The 18,008-nt window shown below is 45.0% G+C and overlaps 1 protein-coding gene and 1 pseudogene across 1 annotated transcript; one reads left to right on the top strand and one right to left on the bottom strand.

Moving 5' to 3' along the window:
- Positions 1-1,202: 1,202 nt before the first annotated feature.
- LOC103559537 (purine nucleoside phosphorylase) lies at positions 1,203-8,774 on the bottom strand. Its single transcript, XM_070584787.1, has 6 exons — positions 8,453-8,774; positions 5,296-5,465; positions 3,320-3,423; positions 2,946-3,121; positions 2,642-2,832; positions 1,203-1,853 (listed from the first exon to the last, which is right to left on the bottom strand). Exons 1-6 carry the CDS (start codon positions 8,461-8,463, stop codon positions 1,636-1,638), a joined length of 870 nt encoding a protein of 289 aa, XP_070440888.1. The 5' UTR covers positions 8,464-8,774; the 3' UTR covers positions 1,203-1,635.
- Positions 8,775-16,215: 7,441 nt separating this feature from the next.
- Positions 16,216-16,660, top strand: LOC139077366 (small ribosomal subunit protein uS8 pseudogene; annotated as a pseudogene).
- Positions 16,661-18,008: the final 1,348 nt, after the last annotated feature.

Below are 18,008 nucleotides of genomic sequence, written 5' to 3'. Positions count from 1 at the left end.
TTGAGTAGCGGAGAGAAGGAAATCAAGAGGAAATACAGTAAGGGTTTAACAAGGAAGTGGCGACTATGAACAGAAGTTGAGATTGATACTGAACAAGGGCTCAATCTATACTCCCCAAGATAAAAGGTCAAGCAGGCGACAGTAGAGAAAGAAATTTAATAAGAGATAAACTAGCAAATCAGAAGACGGCAGACTATCATCCTAAAAAAACTCATCTTAAAGGGAACTGATTTGGAAATGACTTATATAAAGCAAATGAGATTGGAGAGGAGGCTCAGAAACGTCAGGCATTGGATGACCACAGAATGTTGGGTGCCTCACCATAGCAGATCTCCTGAACGCAACATTCCTGAGGAATCTAAGAAAAGACCTCAGTGCCTTCCTTATCTGGGACAGAAGGAACAGTTTGGGCAGAGGACATAAATTTTCTGCTAACAAGCTATTCCTTCTACCAGTTAGAGATTAGCTTGCCCATGTGCAGCTCAAAGCATTTTTCCAAAGCATATTGTGAGAAGATGGGGAGGGGAGCATTTGGCCTTGGGAGGTGAAGTACTAAGAGTCCTCTGTGCAGGGGCAACTGTCTTTCGTCTTTCTTCATGGGCTGCCTGTGCAAAGTCGGGGGTTTCTATGTGTTGCCTGTGGTGGATCTTTAGGCTATGAGGTGTGAAGCTTACAACTGCTCATTTTAGCTTCTCAATGCTCCTCTGTGAGGCTTAAGGCAGAGGGCTGGCAGCAAGCTAGTGTCTTAACAGCAGGCCTCCTGCTGTTCTGAAGGCGAGCTTAGAAACTTTGGTTAGTTTGTGTCCCATGTTAACCTTGGGTGTACAGGCACAGTTACATCCTAATCCAGGGAAACTTGAACTCTTTTGTCCTTGGTTTCAAGATCACTGAACTGAGTCTGATATTCAGGAGAAGGCAGACAGGGGGTGAAACAATAGAAGGCAAGCAAGAGAGGAAACTGGTTGGAGGGAAGTGGCCTCATGTGCCAGAAGCTAGCCCTTCCATCCTCACCATCTTTCAACATCTTTATCTCTCATTTCTTGCCTTTCCTTCCTCTTTCCTGCATTCACGTACCAACTCATCTCAGTTCTTAGTTACTTATCTGAGAAGCAGACAGTCACACAAGACGTGGTCTCACAGCCCTTCATACTAGTCTCCGCCTGTGCCCCAGCCTTATAACAAACTGCACAAAAATAAAGAAGTTATTTCATCTTTCTCTTTATTCTCAAAATATGACAGTATAAAAGTACAAGAGACATTGGGCTGGTCCTTGTGTGGGATCTAGTGCTTTAGGGGACTCAGAACTGAGACCCCAGGAATGTGAAATCATCATTTCAAAAAGCTAGAGAAGCGACGGTGCCCAGTTCAACAGCCTAAGCCACATCCTGGATATATTCACGGATGCGTGGCAGGGCTTAGGGAAGAACTATTCTGAGAAGACAGTGGAGCAAAAGAGGACCTGGCACCAAAAGGGTCTGGAAAGGGTCTGGTGAGAGAAGTAATGTGAAGGATGTGGGGATCTTCCTTTCTTGACTGTTACTACCTAAGGGCAGAGGCACATAACCCAGCAAGTGTCAAAGCAGGTAGCAGCTACTTGGATCCCATAAGGGAGAGGCCAGACCACTCCAGGCCCAGTTAATTGGCACAGCCAGGCTGTGGAATGCCAGCCATAAGGATGGAGACAAACTTTTCCAGTTTCTGTGCCGCCTGTCTCCCGGCCTCTAGGACTTCCTCGTGATTGGCCTTCTCCAGGCTTTCATAATCCGTAACGACCTTGTTAGTGATGAGGGAGAAGCCAAAGACTCGAAGTCCACAGTGCCTTGCAACTATAACTTCTGGAACTGTGCTCATGCCTGATGGGGAGAAAGAGGGACACCAACTCTCAGGATCCTCAAGTGACTCTTTTCCTCACCCCTTGGCCTAACAGCTATTCATCACCTCACTGACAATTTAACATCTCAAAAAACATCCAAAGAAACAGCTAAATTAGACTTGACCTTAGCTTGTTCTGTATTGTTTAAAGGAGTGGGGCCTCAGAGGGCCTTACACTTTTCTTATAAATATTACCATTGCAATTTTATTTCTGTATCTGTCTGTGACAATTTTTTTTTCCTGAGGAAGATTTGCCTTGAATGAACATCCATGCGAATCTTTCCCTATTTTGTACGTGGGTCACCACCACAGCATGGCTGCCAACCAGTGGGGTACGGGCATCCCTGGGAACCGAACCTGAACCACTGAAGCCAAATGCATAGAACTTAACCACTAGGTTATGGGGTCAGACCCTGTCTGTGACAATTTTGAAATCACTTTTAATGATGCTGTTCCATCTTCCAGTCAAGGTACAGAGGGTAGCTATAATGATATTTGTTAGAATAATCCTTAGAAACAGTTATCAAATCATGGATAGGACATAGCATTACACTTGTTAAAGCCCTCGATACTGGGTGGGGAGGTTTGATGGGACAACACACCAAACCTCACTACCTTAGTATCTTTCCAGGAGTCAATTTCATTCAATCTTCCTTTAAGTCAGATCCTCTCTCAATCTACCATCAGCTCTACAATCTCCTAATTCTTGCCATCCTTATTCTACCAGATCCCTCCCTCTTCAAGCCTAGAGCCACATGCCCCTTCTCACCAACAGCATCCGCCCCCAGCTTCTGCAGCAGACGACACTCGGCCACAGTCTCAAAGTTGGGGCCTGCCAGCATCACATAGGTGCCTTCCTGTAGCTCTCTCTTCTCCCCCATTTGTTTCCAGGCAATGTGAGCCTTCTGCCTCATATCCCGGTCGTAGGCATCAGACATGGCAGGGAAACGAACTCCAAACCTGGGGCACAGGTTGGATTATCTCAGATTAATGGAATACAATGAGATTTCTCCTAACCCCCAGGCCAGTCCTTACAATCTATCCATCTATAAATAAAGGAACAAGACCCATACCTTTCATCATTGGGACCTATGAGAGGGTTTTGACCAGAGAAACCAGGCAGGTTGATGTGATCGCGGATCAGCATGATATCTCCAACCTCAAACTTGGGGTTGAGCCCTCCAGCTGCATTGGTGACCACAAGGGTGTCCACACCCAGAAGACGGAAAACCCTCACTGGGAAGGTCACCTTAGAAGCAAAAGATAAAAGATGATAAATTGTTCTTTAAAATTTCACCAACCCATCCATGCAGACATGCATGATATACATCATGAAAGAGAAAGGAGGGGACCAAAAATTACCTAGACCAGGTAGCTAGGTAATAGAATAGCAGAGATGGCTCTCTCCCTTCTTCCAGATTCATCTAGGCTTATGCCCCTGATTCACCTTCCAGAGCGGGTAGCCTTCATTCATGTGGAACCTGCCCTGCATCATCACACAGGCTTTGCCGTTCAGGAACCCAAACACCAGTCGACCAGCATGACCTGGCACTGTATACAAACAAGAAAGGGAAACGAATGGGATGATGCTTTCATACAACACATATCCATGAACACCTACTATGAGGCAACTCATTGTGCTCAACATGAGGTCATAAGGAAGCAAAAGAAGATGTTATCATCTCTGCTTTCAGAAAGTTTAAGTCAAGTAAGGGAGACAAAAATTAATCATAAATTTACAAATAAGTATATAAGTCCATCCTATGATTAGAGCTATGGAGGTAAGGATGTGCAACATTGACATGCATCAAAGGAAGGAAAGGCTTTCTAAAGAAAGTTCAAAAGAGTGAGAAAGCCATACTGCAAGAAACTAGGATTAAAAATTAGAATAAATGGGTAATAAGGAATACAGTGAATGCAGTAACTCTTTTTCCAAAATTTTCAAAATTCTCAAAATTCTTATTTATTACCCTAACTGTAGGCCTCCTTACTCCTGAAAGAAAACTCAAGGCAAATTCTAGCTTTCTAAAGAGGCTACTGAACAAGGGGAAATGGGCAGAGTTTGGATCCATACAAGTCTCCTCCATTAGACCCACAAAACAGTCCTGTGGGAGCAGATGCCCAGGATGGCGCAAGCAGGGGATAGGAGTGCAAAGGTAACTCCCACCCAGATATTATAACCATAATTACCATTTCCCTCATCTGGCAGTTCTCCTCTAAGGCACACAGCCAACCTATCACTTAGGGAATGGATGTTCTGGGAGAGGCACCAAAACCAAGAGGAAGAGTTGACAGACACACAGAGATATAGGAGTTTATAAAAAAAATGACCAGTATTAGAGCAAAGGTGACAGAGATTGCAAAACTCAAGTGGAGTACAAAAAAATCGGTTGATAAAATTTAAAAATTAATCCGCTTCTCACTAAGTGCAATGCCCTTCTCGCTGGGGATAGGAGTGGAGCCAATGTCACTACTATCTCCCTTAGAAAACTTTGCTCTCCCTCTCTCTTTTTAATATTTCCTTCTCCAACCCCATTCCCACCACCCCGTCTAGTCTACCAGTATTGCTCCAGGGATTTGAAAAAGATCTGTGCAAAGTCACAACTCTCTAGGGAAAAGAGGAAGGTAGAAAGCAGAAAAATTTATAAACAAACCAAGAGAAGTTAGTGATCTGAGAAATGAATCAGTAAACCAAATAAACTATCTTTGTCCTATTTCACCTGGTCCTTTTCTAAGCCCTAGTCTTAGAGCTTTCTGGCTGCTATTGGGACGCTGGATACGCTCTCCTCAGATCCCTCGGAGCTCCACTGTGCACAGGGTACATCTGCCCCTTTCCTCTCCCCTCCAAAGGGTCAGTGTGAAGCAGATCCTGTGTGTTCACGTATTATCTGTGCATCTGTCTGCAAGAACAAAGCATTCTGCCCATTTGCTGCTGTGCACCAGTGTCTAACTTATCCTGGGACTGGAGTTAGAGCTAGGAGATCGGGAATGGCAGGAGGACATAGGGCAGGGATGGCCTGATCCTGTCCCGGGCAGTTACAGGCACTGCTTTTTCCATTAATGCTGCAGACTGAAAGAAATGAGAAAGAGGTGTGTGTGTGAGTCTGTGGTGACCATGGTATATGGGGGAGCAGTTGAGGGAGGTGTTGAAGAGCATTAAGGAACTCTGAATCATTCAAGCATATGAAACAGGTCATCATATAGTACCATGACACACACACGCCCTGTCTATTCTGAAATTCCTACTGGGGAAATTTCCCTCTAAAGTCATTCTGATTCCTGTGGTCTTTTCTCCTCCATCACAACAGTTGTCTCCAGTCAAATGCTATAGAGGATAACCAGCTCCAGGCACGGAAGCATTGCCCTTCCATCAGAATCCCATCAACATCCCCCAGTGCCATCCCTCCCTCCCCTGGCCAGTACCTGTACTTAGGGGAAAGTTTGGTATCTCACTGTAGTCAAAGCTCTGGGCCTGAGTTAAGTGATTAGCCAGACCTCCTAACCCAGAACCGCAGATCACCGCCACTTGAGGGCGGTGCTTGGTGTGGGACAGAAGCCACTGTGCGGTGGTCTGATAATCTTCATATGTGAACCTAGGAGAAAGGGAAAATCAAGGTGAGTTTCACTTCCAGCCCAAGAGCGTCACAGACTAATGAGCATAGGTGTAGAAAGGCTGGCAGGTGTACCGAGGTGGCAGGGGACAGAGAAGCTGGTCAAAGAGGTGCCCCAGAGGGGAGGCTCCTCTCTCTCAGGAGAGGCTGCACTGAGCTCACCCACCCACCCACCCACACACTCCTCTTTCTGAATCAGACTCACTAAAGGTCTGATATGAAACGCCCTCCTCTCTGTCTCCACCAGCAGCCCCAACCCCAGTTCTGCCACCACTGGCCGGTTTAATATCTCTCCTTAGGACAAAGATTTAGAAGAAGGGACCATCAAGTCTACAGACAAGTACAGTGAAATAATCAAATCAAGGAGGGTAAAAGTGCTGGGCCTCAGGAGGCAGGCCCAGAAGTACACTCAAAAAGGAACTAAGACCTTCCCTAGGGCAGTGACAAACCCAATGCACCCCTCCTTAGTACCCACTCGGGACACTCAAAATGTAATTAAGACTAACTACCCAGAGGGCAAGGGATGAATCCAATTTCCTTCTGGACCCTCACCCTCCAGCTCTCCCCTCAGACAAATACTTAAGGGCTCAGGTTTTTGATTGACAAAGGCAGTGATAGAAACACTCCTAGTGGAGTTGCCAGGGGTAATTCAAGCCTGGACTAGACAAGCTACCCCACGAAAAAGCAGATCCCGTTCACAAAATGGTTGTCAGCGCTGGAGTAGAACCGACTGCACAACTTTTCACAGCAGCTTTGTTAAAAATAGATTCTGGGGGCCAGCCCAGTGGTGCAGTGGTTAAGTTCACATGTTCTGCTCCAGCGGCCCGGGGTTCACCAATTTGGATCTCAGGTGCAGACCTACGCACTGCTTGTCAAGTCACGCTGTGGCAGGCATCCCACATAAAGTAGAGGAAGAGGAGCATGCATGTTAGCTCAGGGCTAATCTTCCTCAAAAAAAAAAGAAAAAAATTGTAGGGCCCACCCCTCCAGATTCACAATTCTGGGGAGAGACCCCAGAATCAGTATTTACAAAAGTGCCTCAGGTAATTCTGATTAAAAAACCAGGTTTAGGGGCTGGTCTGGTGGCGCAGCGGTCAAGTGCGCACATTCTGCTTCGGCATCCCGGGGTTCACTGGTTCAGATCCTGGGTGCGGACATGGCACCGCTCATCAAGCCATACTGTGGTAGGCGTCCCACGTATAAAGTAGAGGAAGATGGGCACAGATGTTAGCTCAGGGCCAGTCTTCCTCAGCCAAACAAGGAGAATTGGCAGATGTTAGCTCAGGGCTAACAAAAAAAAAAAAAACACCAGGTTTAGGAATTTCTGGTCTAGAGGGAAGCAACTCGACTTGGACTATAGTCCCAATTTTGCCTTTTTAGGCAAATAACTTATGCTTCAAATACTTTCCTCAGATATAAACCAAGGGGAATATAATCAGCCCTGTCTATCTTACAGAGTCAGTTTGAAAATGAATTAAAAACTTGCTAACAAGCTCCAAAGATCTTTGACTCCATAAATCATGGTTCAGGTCCCCAGCACTTGAACCTTTCTGCCACTTTCCCCCATGTCTCTGTTCTCCTCCCTGCCTTCCCCATCTTCTCTTCTCTTCACCAACATTCTTTGCCCTTCAGAGACTTAAGGACAACACCTGCCCAGAATCTATACATCCCAAGAATCAAACTAGAATTTTCCTCACAATTCCAGTCCAATTCTCTCACAGCCATGAACACAGCTAACCAAGCCTCCAGAGGAAATTCTTTTCTTCAAAAGCAGAGCCTTTGAAACCAGATGACTCTACAATACCCCAGCTTCCCTCAGAGAAGTAGCTGAGTAAGGCACAGGGCAGGGGCCCTAGAGCTGGGGCCACAGGAGGCTGGAGAAGAGAAGCAATGAAATGGTAAAAAGTGAACCAAACAGCATCTTCAAGAGGTGCAAAGGAAATGAAGGAAGTGTGAAGCCATAGTCACCTAGCATTTCTAGCCACAGCCATAGGACTTCCTCATTGGCCATCAGTGCCCTGAGCACGACCTGGAGCCCTGAGCATCCAACAGCCATTGTGATCCCTAACGCTGGAGACTTGAATTGGCATTTCCAGGACCAAAGCAGAGAAAGAGGTTTTCAAAGGTGGGAGTGAGGGCCAGTGTGCAGGGTATGTTGCCTGATTCATGGAATAAGGATTTTCTTCTCTCCTTGGAGACACTGTCCCCAACTCAATTGGACCTCCAATTTTTTTTTCTGTTTTATCTCCCCAAACCCCTCCTGTACACAGTTGTATATCTTAGTTGCAGGTCCTTCTAGTTGTGGGATGTGGGACGCCGCCTCAACGTGGCCTGACGAGCAGTGCCATGTCCGCGCCCAGGATCCGAACCCTGGGCCAACGCAGTGGAGCGCGCGAACCTAACCACTTGGCCACGGAGCCGGCCCCTGGACCTCCAATTTGGAGGGAAGGGAGGTGTTGGCGAGGGACCTGAGCAATCTCTCCTCTGAAGGAGGAACTCTAGATATGGGCCCCAAAACTACCTTGTTGCTTTACCTGGACTCTAGAATGGGAATCTGTGAAGAGCACGTGCAGTGGGAAGACTTTTGCCCTGTATTGGGGGGAGGGGGTTATGCCCCTCTCTAGACTTACACCCCCAACGTGCACACGCACACATACACACAAACACACTGGCTTCTTTTCGGAGTACACTACACTCTACTAACCTGTCCCCTTCCTGCTCCACTGGCGCCACCCTGACTCCATTCCCGCGCGCGTCCCTGCCCGCGCCGGCCGCCCCACTGCTCAGCGCTTTGGCCCTGACCCCGGGCTCCTTGCCAGGGCTCTCTGCAGCTCCAGGGCGCCCGCTCCCTCTCCGGGCTCCCTCAGGGCCCAAAGCCGGGTTTCCAGGTCTCAGTGACAGCCATTTACCCACCCCCCCACCCCCCTCCAGGGGTCGCCAGGGTTCCCCCGGCCTGGTGCCCGCCTCACTGGGTCGCCATGGGGCCGCTGACGTTCTCTGAACAAGCCCGCCCTTCGCCGCCGCGATCTGCTCCGCTGAGCTGAGCTGCCGCCTCCCTCCGGTCAGGGCCGCACACTTAGCGCGCTGTCTCCTCGGCGCTGGCTTATCCCCAGCCCGGAAGTCCCCAGCCAATGGCAGCCGAGCACGCGGGCCAGTCCTATCTCCAAGGTGACACACTCTGATTCAATCGCCCCAGGCTTGGCTGCAAACCTAATCCGAGTTCTCCCCGGGGCTGGATCCTTTCTCGAGCCCCACCCGACTCCCGGAGGGGCATCAAGCGTTTCATCCCTGCCTCCATTCCAGTCCTCAGGGCCGGGGTTTCCGGCAAGGAGACCCCCGAACCATCTGTCTACAGCCCCATTCCTGGGTGTCTACAGCGAACCGTGAGAGATTTTAAAGTTTAAATTTTTAAACCTTAGATCGTGGAACACCAGAATATAAGTGTAACTGTGTCTGAGCTGCTTCCTGAAGAAAGGAAACTGGGTCGACGGAGCAAGCAACGCTGCTGACCTGGAGGTTACAGGATTTGGGGGAACACATCGGGGGGATCTAAATCCAGGTCCAGATGGGGTGAAGAGAAAAGTTCTACAGGCAAGAATTCCTGGATCCTGGACACCGACAGAGAAAGGATGGGGATAGAGTGGGGATGACGTGGAAAAAGCCAGACAATCCCGTGATTTACGCAATACTGGACCAAAGCAATTGGGAAAACCGGAGGACTCCTCCCAGTATGGAAATTCCTGAAACAGAACTACACAATATAACGTCTTTGTAAGAATTCAGCTGTTTCCTCTCCACATTTGCAAGTTTAACCAGCCTCCCATAAAATCACTACTCACTGGCCCTTGCTTGGCTGTTGGAATCCTCTACCTGTCTCCACTCTCCTGAAACCTCATCTTTGCTGCTTGCCATTTCACTCACCACCATGGCCCAGGTCACTCTTTCCCAACCCTGTTTCTATCTCAGTCATGGAAGAAATATTTATTGAGCATCAACTATGTACCTCCAATGTTCTAGTGCTAGGGACAGAGGAGTAATGACAATATATGTAAAGAAAAAATAATATACATAAACAACTGAGCCCAGTGCCAAATGAACAGTTTATTCTTTTCTCCTTTTTTAAGATTTTATTTTTCCTTGTTCTCCCCAAAGCCCCCTGGTACATAGTTGTATATTTTAGTTGTGGGTTCTTCTAGTTGTGGCATGTGGGACACTGCCTCAACATGGCCTGAAGAGGGGCGCCATGTCGGCGCCCAGGATCCAAACCAGTGAAACCCTGGGCCGCTGCAGTGGAGCCCGTGAACTTAACCACTTGGCCACAGGGCCTGCTCCCTGAACAGTTTATTCTGTCATCATTATTGTTATTGGTTTATGATTATTATTATTATTATTATTACTATCCTTATTCATGCAGTAATTCTAGCAAAAGTAAGAACAGGGTGATCTAAAAGTAAATCATAGTGATCTTAGTAATGAGACTATGAACAATTGAAACATTGAAAGCACGATTTTAAATGATGGATAAGGTCTCTCATAAGTAAAAAATCAGCCCAAGGAAATATCTAACCATATTTGATTGTTGAAAGGTTTTTTTAAAATAACCAAATCCAATCTAGTTTACACAAAAGACAAGATTAGAACGTGATTATATCTAAAATAATGCAAACGATTAATTTTAATGGAATCTGCCTAAAGTAAGCGTATGTAAACCAAAAGGAGATGATCTACAATATATTTACAAAAGGAAAATTGAGGGACAATGTTTAACCTTCGGAAGTGTTTCTCTGGTGTCACGTGGGGAAGAATCTGCAGTATGTATATATAAACATTCTGTTCACCAAGGAAATTATGTGACAGGCAAAGGCAGTTTACCAGACTGCACCTTGGCCAGGGTGACATAACCTTCAGAACTATGTGACATACTTTATTCTGAATTCAAGTTCAGCAACCATAATCATTGCATAGTCACTTGGACCTCCTATCTCTTTAATCTTGGATTCATCAATGGCCCAGAGAGGATCTACCCTACAAGAATCAGCATGCCTCCTGCAACCACATCTTTATCTTGTGGTCTATCCAACAAGAGGGCCCAGGCTCCAGGTTGCAGCCAACCCTACCCTGGGTCAAGTCCTACCCCTAAAGTTGGTTTGTTTACAGCTCTTACTGCTTTCTTCACAGGTTTTTGACCTCTGAAGGCATGGATTCAGGTGCTGCATGTGTATCTGCTGCCCTGTGAACACTGGTATACAGCACACACTTAGTAGTCAAATATATGAAATGTCTTAAATGTCTATCATATCTCTTTAGGTCATTTCAAGGCAAGTGCCCATACTCTATTCCTTTATGATTATTTTGATCTGTTTTCAACATCCTAGTCCAGAGGTTCCCAATTTCTCAGTTTATAATGTGCTTAGCATCTCAGCAATTTTTTCACAGCACCCCTAGTTCTAAAAAACGACCTAACAGTTTTGCTTTTGGGGTAGTTGGTTCCTAACTTAGTAACCATCTGAAAAAAAATAATACATACAAATTGAAAGAAAAAGTATTTTTTAATTTTTTTCTTAAATAGCCACAAATAGTTACTAATGGGATGTATGCACCTGTGGGACACTGCACAACTTCTCAAACCTTGGAATCCAACACTGCTACCCTCATTTCCTGTTTCGTGCTGATTTTCACACAGTACTTACTTTTTTATCCAAGGTCCAAGGGACCTCCTAAAACCCAGCTTTGCAAAGATATTTTGCCATCAAAAGGAATGTAACACAACGTAATGTTCAAACTGTGAATTACCTTGAGCTAGTAGTTTGCATGCTACACAAGGGATGTCGAGTATTGATGTGTTCCCCTTCAAAATTTTAAATATTCCATTGTACCCCTGTGAATTTGCACCTTAGCACAGAGTTTGGAAACTATGGCCCTACTCATTCCATGTCACCGCATTCCTGAATTTATGCAGTGGAAATGAGTGGACCCTAGTCAAACTACCTGTGTATCAATTCCATCTCTACCCCTTACTTAACAGCTGAGTGATCCCAGGTAAGTAAAATTCTCACTATGCCTCAGTTTTCTCACCTGTAAAATGGTGACAATAATAGTACTTACTGCTGTAGCAAGGGTTACATAAAATGCCTGTTAAATGTTTAGATAAGTGCCTGGAATTACAGTAAGCACACAGTAAATGTTGGCTATTATTATTCCTTATTGTGTCTTTTTCTTTTTGATTTCTCCTGGCCCACCTAACTATGAATTGGATCAGAAGAAAAACTGGAAGTACACCCAGTCCATCAACACAGACTCTAATTCTGCAGTGTTCAAAACAGTAGCCACTAGGCACACGTGACTATTTAAACTTAATACAATTAATTACGATGACATAAAAATAAAAATTCAGTTCCTCAGTTATACTAACCACATTTCAATTTTTGAATAGTCACATGTGGCTGGTGGCTACCATATTGCATAGCATAGAAACATTTCTATCATCACAGAAAGTTCTTTTCCACAGCACTGCTGTTACCTTTTCTAGTCACTGCTACCCTGTATCCACATAAAAGAAGCTGGAACTATGTTTTATTTTATACTTTTAGAGTTCTTGTAGTCAGGAATCAAACAATCATCAATCTTGGAGTGATTATAGCTCATTACTGCCTTAGTACCCTTTCTTCTATCTTCTTATCACTCCTTCTGCTATCCTCTGAGGGACTCCCATGTCCAGGCACATACTCAGTAACACACCCATCTTCCACACTCAAGGTCAAGGAACCTGAAGAACAGACGTGACAGGTTCTAAAGAACTGAGCATTGCCTTATGGAGTGCGGAGATGTCTCCGGATAATGACTCCCAATGTCAACACTTAAAGAAGCAGGCTCAGCTTCTCAGGATTCTTTAGGCAAGAAACCTATTTTATTCCTGCTCTCTTGACTGAAATTTCTCATTCTCTCTAGACCACAGGATAAATGTTCTCCTCTTTAAACATCTACCCCACCACCACCCAGATTCTTTGACCTCCCATTTTCTCCAATTCCTGAAATTAAAATATTATTTTAGTTTAGTGCCCCCCACCACCACCAATTAAAGGGATCACTTTAATTTCTCTTCTCTAAGAGTGAGATCCCCATATCCCTGTCTGTGCCTCACTCAGAGGCAGGAACAGAGTAGAAATTAAAAAAAAACTAACCTAACACCCTCAATTCCAAAGACCTTAGCTCCAAGATAGGGAAGCCGATTATAACCCAAAGAAAAGGGCAAAGGACATGCACAGACCCCAAAGGAGCAAAGGCTTAGTGTAACAAACAGAAATTAATCCCTTAAACTAGACCCTACCATGCTCTACCCATCCAACCCCCATACTACTCCTCAGCTTGGTTAACTCACTCCTTGTGTTACCAAAAACATTCTCTCCCCTGGAAATGGAGTAAGGGACTGTGCCGTTTTCACACAGGTGGTAAACCACCACTTCAGGAGAGGGGAAAGAAGAAACAGAGCATGTGGAAAAGAGAAATCAAATTGGGACACTGTGGGCCACAGAAGCCAAGCAGATGTTTCCCACCCCATTCTCTACCCATCCTCGCAGATAGTTACCACCTGGTCGGAACCTGAAGAAAAAATGCTTCCAAGTCCTTGCAGTGTCTTTCTTGACATCCTCCTATTATGGACTGTTATGGACCGTTCCCTCAAAATTCATGTGATGAAACCCTAACCTCCTAACCCAAACATGACTGTATTTGGAGATAGGGCCTTTAAAGAGATAATTAAGGTTAAATGAGGGCATAAGGGACCCTAATCCAATACGACTGCGGTCCTTGTAAGAAGTGGAAGAGACACCAGGGATGTGTATGCACAGAGAAAAGGCCATGTGAGGACACAGTGGAGAAGGCGGCCATCTGCAAGCCAAAAGATAGGCCTGCCAGCACCTTGATCTAGGACTTCAAGCCACCAGAACCGTGCGAAAACAAAGTCAAGCCACCCAGTCCATGGTATTCTGTTATGGTAGCCCTAGCAAAGTAATACACCTCCATAGCCTAATTTTTCTCAATCTAAGTGAGAAGACTCCACCCCATAAGTAAGATACTTACCTAGCACCAGGGGTAATATTGAAATGACTTACCTGTACAGTACGGGCACCAGCCAACCAAAACCAATGCCAGCCATAAACAACTGATGCCAGCCACACTGGAGTGCCCCAGCTGAATATCCAGCCTGCCTGAGACCGCAGCTGACAATATTGCTTAGTACACACTTACCTCAAGATGGGGCTTAAGTTAATTAATTAATTGATAGCCATTTATCAAGCAACTTCTGTGTGCCAGGCATTGAGCATAAAAAGGGCTCTATTCCAAATACTGTGCATTCTGCCACCTCTGTGCTTCTGCCTTTTTCAATCTGCCTAGCTGATGATATGAGGGCAAAAGCATTAAACCGTAAGTCAGGAAACCTGGACTTTTAGTCCCATTTCAATCTCTCACTTAGCTTAAGTGACCCTAATTTACAGAGCCTCAGTTTCCATATCTATAAGATAAAGATAGTCTTGCCTTCCCTGTCCATCTCATAGTGGGTTTTGAAATAAATGAATACAAATATAAAAGTGCTTTATTAACTGTGAGAAAATCACATATATTATCATTACTTTTTGCATTTCTCTGCCAATCGACCTACTCAAGACAAAGCTCAAATCCAAGTTATCCCCATATACAATAATATAATAATCCTTCTTTGTATTTTTAAAGTTTTCTCTGGCTGCTCTAACTAGAAGAGATTTCTTCTTTCCTTGAACTTGTATTACACTGTTTAATTCATTTGTTAGGAAGCATGTGTTGTATCATAAATTTCTACTATTGATATTTTCCCATGTAATTAAAAATTACTAGTGCTGATATTTTAGACTGTGTATTTTTACATTATCTCTCTCTATCCCGAGTTTAAGTTTCTTAAGGAGTATCTTTCACAAAGAGTAGATATTTAACAAATATTTGTACATGTATTGATTGCTGAAATTCTACCATTTATAGTAGTTTGGAAAACACAGCCACAATATATTGCAGCTCCTCCCATCAAGACTTGAAGCCCATTTCCCCACACCTTGAATCTGTATAGGCCTTATGACGTGCTATGACCACTAGAATGGTAGGAATGAAGACCTAAAGACACCTTGCAGCTTCTCCTTTCACCCTCTTCAGACCATCGCTCTAAGTACCACCATGCTATAAAGAAGCCCAGCCATGCCAGCACATACAACTGCCAGACGTGTGAGAGAGGGCATCTTGTTTTGAAAGTGTCAGCCATTTTCTTTCTCTCTCTCTCTCTCCCTTTCTTTCTTATTTTTTTGAGGAAGATTAGCCCTGAGCTAACATCTGCTGCCAATCCTCCTCTTATTGCTGAGGAAGACTGCCCCTGAGCAAACATCCATGCCCATCTTCCTCCACTTGATATGTGGGACGTCTGCCATAGCATGACTTGCCAAGCAGTGCCATATCCGCACCTGCGAACCCCGGGCCACCAAAGCGGAACATGTGCACTTAAGCGCTGCGCCACCTGGCTGGTCTCCATTTTCTTTCTTTTTGTGTGTGTGTGTCAGCCATTTTCCTTCTTTCTTTCTTTCTTTCTTTGTGAGGAAGATTGGCCCTGAGCTAACATCTGTTGCCAATCTTCCTCTTTTTTTTTTTTCTCCCCAAAGCCCCAGTATATAGTTGTATATCCCGGTTGGCGGTCATTCTAGTTCTTCTGTGTGGGATGCTGCCACAGCACGGCTTGATGAGCAGTGCTAGGTCTGCACCCAGGATCCAAACCAGGGAACCCCAGGCCACTGAAGCGGAGCATGCAAACTTAACCACTCAGCCACAGGGCCAACCCTTGATAGGGTTTTTATGGCCTCCTTTTTTTGTGTGTGAGAAAGATTGGCCCTGAGCTAACATCTGTTGCCAATCTTCCTCTTTTTGCTTGAGAAATATTGGCCCTGAGCTATCATCTGTGCCAATCTTCCTCCACTTTGTATTTGAGTTGCATGGCTTGATGTTGTGTAGGGCATGTAGGTCCATGCCCATGATCCAAACCTGGGAACCCCAGGCCACTGAAGTGGAGCATGCAAATCTAACCACTGCATTTACGGTCTCTTTTATGGCCCTTCTCACAAATTACCTTGCTTTCTTGGCATGTTTCTTCTGACCACTACCAAACTGTAATGTCACTGACGTTGAGAGAGTATTTATTGATCTTAGATTTATCCTAAAGTAGTGTGCCCGGATTGTAGGTAGTCAATGAATAAGTCCATCTGCAGAATAAGTAATGGCTTCTTCCAACAGACCCTTGGAACTCAAGTCCCATAGGGAATATATTATAAGGCAATCTCATCACAAAAGCACTTAGAGAGTCACTATACTTCCCTTCACCATGTCTCACACCCATGTGGGTGGAGGTTAGTCTGGCATTAGAAGGGATCTATAACAGGACATATTCAGGGATTATTCCATCAATCTCTTCCTCCAGTGCCTCGCATGCTGTCAGAGAGTACACTCTCCCTATCAGTTAACATTTACTTCTCTAGCCACACATCTCTATATCGATCCTATAATGAAAACATCACCAAGAGGCCACACTACTAAAAAAATAAGCCATTCTACTCATCCATCCCTCTAGGATCCTCAATAATGTACCCAACTTTCCATCTCTCCCACATTTTTATACAAATAAAACCAGATTTAAATAAACATTAAGCTCTTTCTGGCTTCTTTCTGTGCTGCCACAATGGTGCTCATGAATGTCCTGGCTGATGCTCTCAAGAGCATCAACAATGCCAAGAAGAGAGGCAAACTCCAGGTTCTCATTAGGCTGTGCTCCAAAGTCATGTCCAGTTTCTAACTGTGACAATGAAGCATGGTTACCCTGGAAAATTTGAAATCATTGATGACCACAGAGCTGAGAAAACTGTTGTGAACCTCACAGGCAGGTTAAACAAGTGTGGAGTGATCAGTCCCAGATTTGATGTGCAACAGAAAGATCTAGAAAAATGGCAAAATAACTTACATCCGTCCCATCAGTGTGGTGTCATTATAATGACAACCTCAGCTGGCATCATGGCGCATGAAGAAGCAAGGTGAAAACACACAGGTGGGAAAATCCTGGGATTCTTTTTCTAGGGATGTAATAAATATGTGCAAATAAAATGCTTCAACGGACAGGGGGAAAAAAGAACATTAAATGTGGCTTCAGTAAGGGTGAGGAGAGTCACAAAAGGACAGGTTTGCAATGTATGCGTAACAAGGTGTAAACAGTGAATGCTCAAGTGAGCATCCATGCGTCAGAAGGAGCAGCACACTGGTCTATCCCCAACAGAGCTACAGCCCCTTCCCCACTTTGTACCCAGAGGTTCCTTGGTTTTTTAAGTGTCTGTGGGCCCTAACTGGTGGAAGGATACTAGCTTCTGAGAAGAAGCTGGTCTGGAAAAGGTGTGTGTAAAAATCAGAACCCAGGCGAAGTCTCCAGCCCCTGTAGCAACCACGAGTGCTAGGCCAACAGCAGTTTCTTAACGATTAAATGTTTGAGTTGGGCTGCCCTTTCCTCAATGTTAAGCTCAGTGGAGAGGCTTTTAGATAAACTGGTTATGGTCCTCAGAGTTGTTTTTTCAATTCCTTGTTCCCTTCCAGATGTAGGGCAGACACGATTTTGGCTATGAGACGTGGAAAACCCAGCTATAGTTCAGGCTCCGTAAAGATCACATAGTGCACTGGCAGGACACTATCCCCAAAGTTTGGGTTCAGAGGTTACTGATAGACCCTCAGGATTCTGCTTCAGTTTCTGGAAAGCGGTAAGACAGAACCCTCATCTAAGGGGTTCCTCAGGAAAAGCCAGCCATCTCAGCATTATTCTCAGTCACGGAGCCCCTATATTTAATAGACTGAGCTAAAATGTTCGCATTCGAAGGGACTAGCTATTTCCCAAGAGCATGAGCTGGAACCATCTCCCTTTGACCTCTCAGTACTCCCTTCTCGTATGACAACAGGGCCCTTCTCATCCTGTACTTGCTTAACTAACAGAAATTACTTCAGTAAAATTGTAAAACAAAGAAGGTCCCTATAAGGTGACTCAATTTTACTCAATCATCCACCATTAATCCCAAAATAATAGTGTACTCACCCTACGCTTACATAATTAAGCAAATCCTCCTAAATTAGTCTTTCCAGTAATGAGGGGCCATTCACCTTGACTGTCCCTGCTCTACCCTGAAACACCCAACAAAATTGAAACAACAAAGAAAAAAGTACCCTTCAGCTAACAGGGGGAACCCTACACATTTCATCTGTCTAGGTACCCATTTATTAGAGCACCTTGTTAGGTTAAGTTGGATGAACATGGATGAACAGGAGAGTGGGTAGGTGGATTGGTGTATGCGTCTGAGTTGCTTCAGATCTTTTCCAATACTTGTCGGAATAACCTCCATTAGCAGTCTCGTGGCTGGGGGCAAAGATGAGACAAGTCTACTGACTGTCTCATCCACCTAACGAGGTAACTGAAATATCCTTGGACTG

Source organism: Equus przewalskii, chromosome 1, assembly GCF_037783145.1.
Source record: "Equus przewalskii isolate Varuska chromosome 1, EquPr2, whole genome shotgun sequence".
Classification (NCBI taxonomy): domain Eukaryota; kingdom Metazoa; phylum Chordata; class Mammalia; order Perissodactyla; family Equidae; genus Equus; species Equus przewalskii.
The sequence above is the reverse complement of the archived record's forward strand: the minus strand, read 5'-3'. Positions and strand labels throughout refer to the sequence as shown.

Coding starts and splice junctions, on each gene's coding strand:
- LOC103559537 (XM_070584787.1), bottom strand. Junction 3,122..3,319: donor AAGGCTACCCGCTCTGGAAG/GTGAATCAGGGG, acceptor TTTGCTTCTAAG/GTGACCTTCCCAGTGAGGGT. Junction 2,833..2,945: donor ATAGGTCCCAATGATGAAAG/GTATGGGTCTTG, acceptor CCTGTGCCCCAG/GTTTGGAGTTCGTTTCCCTG.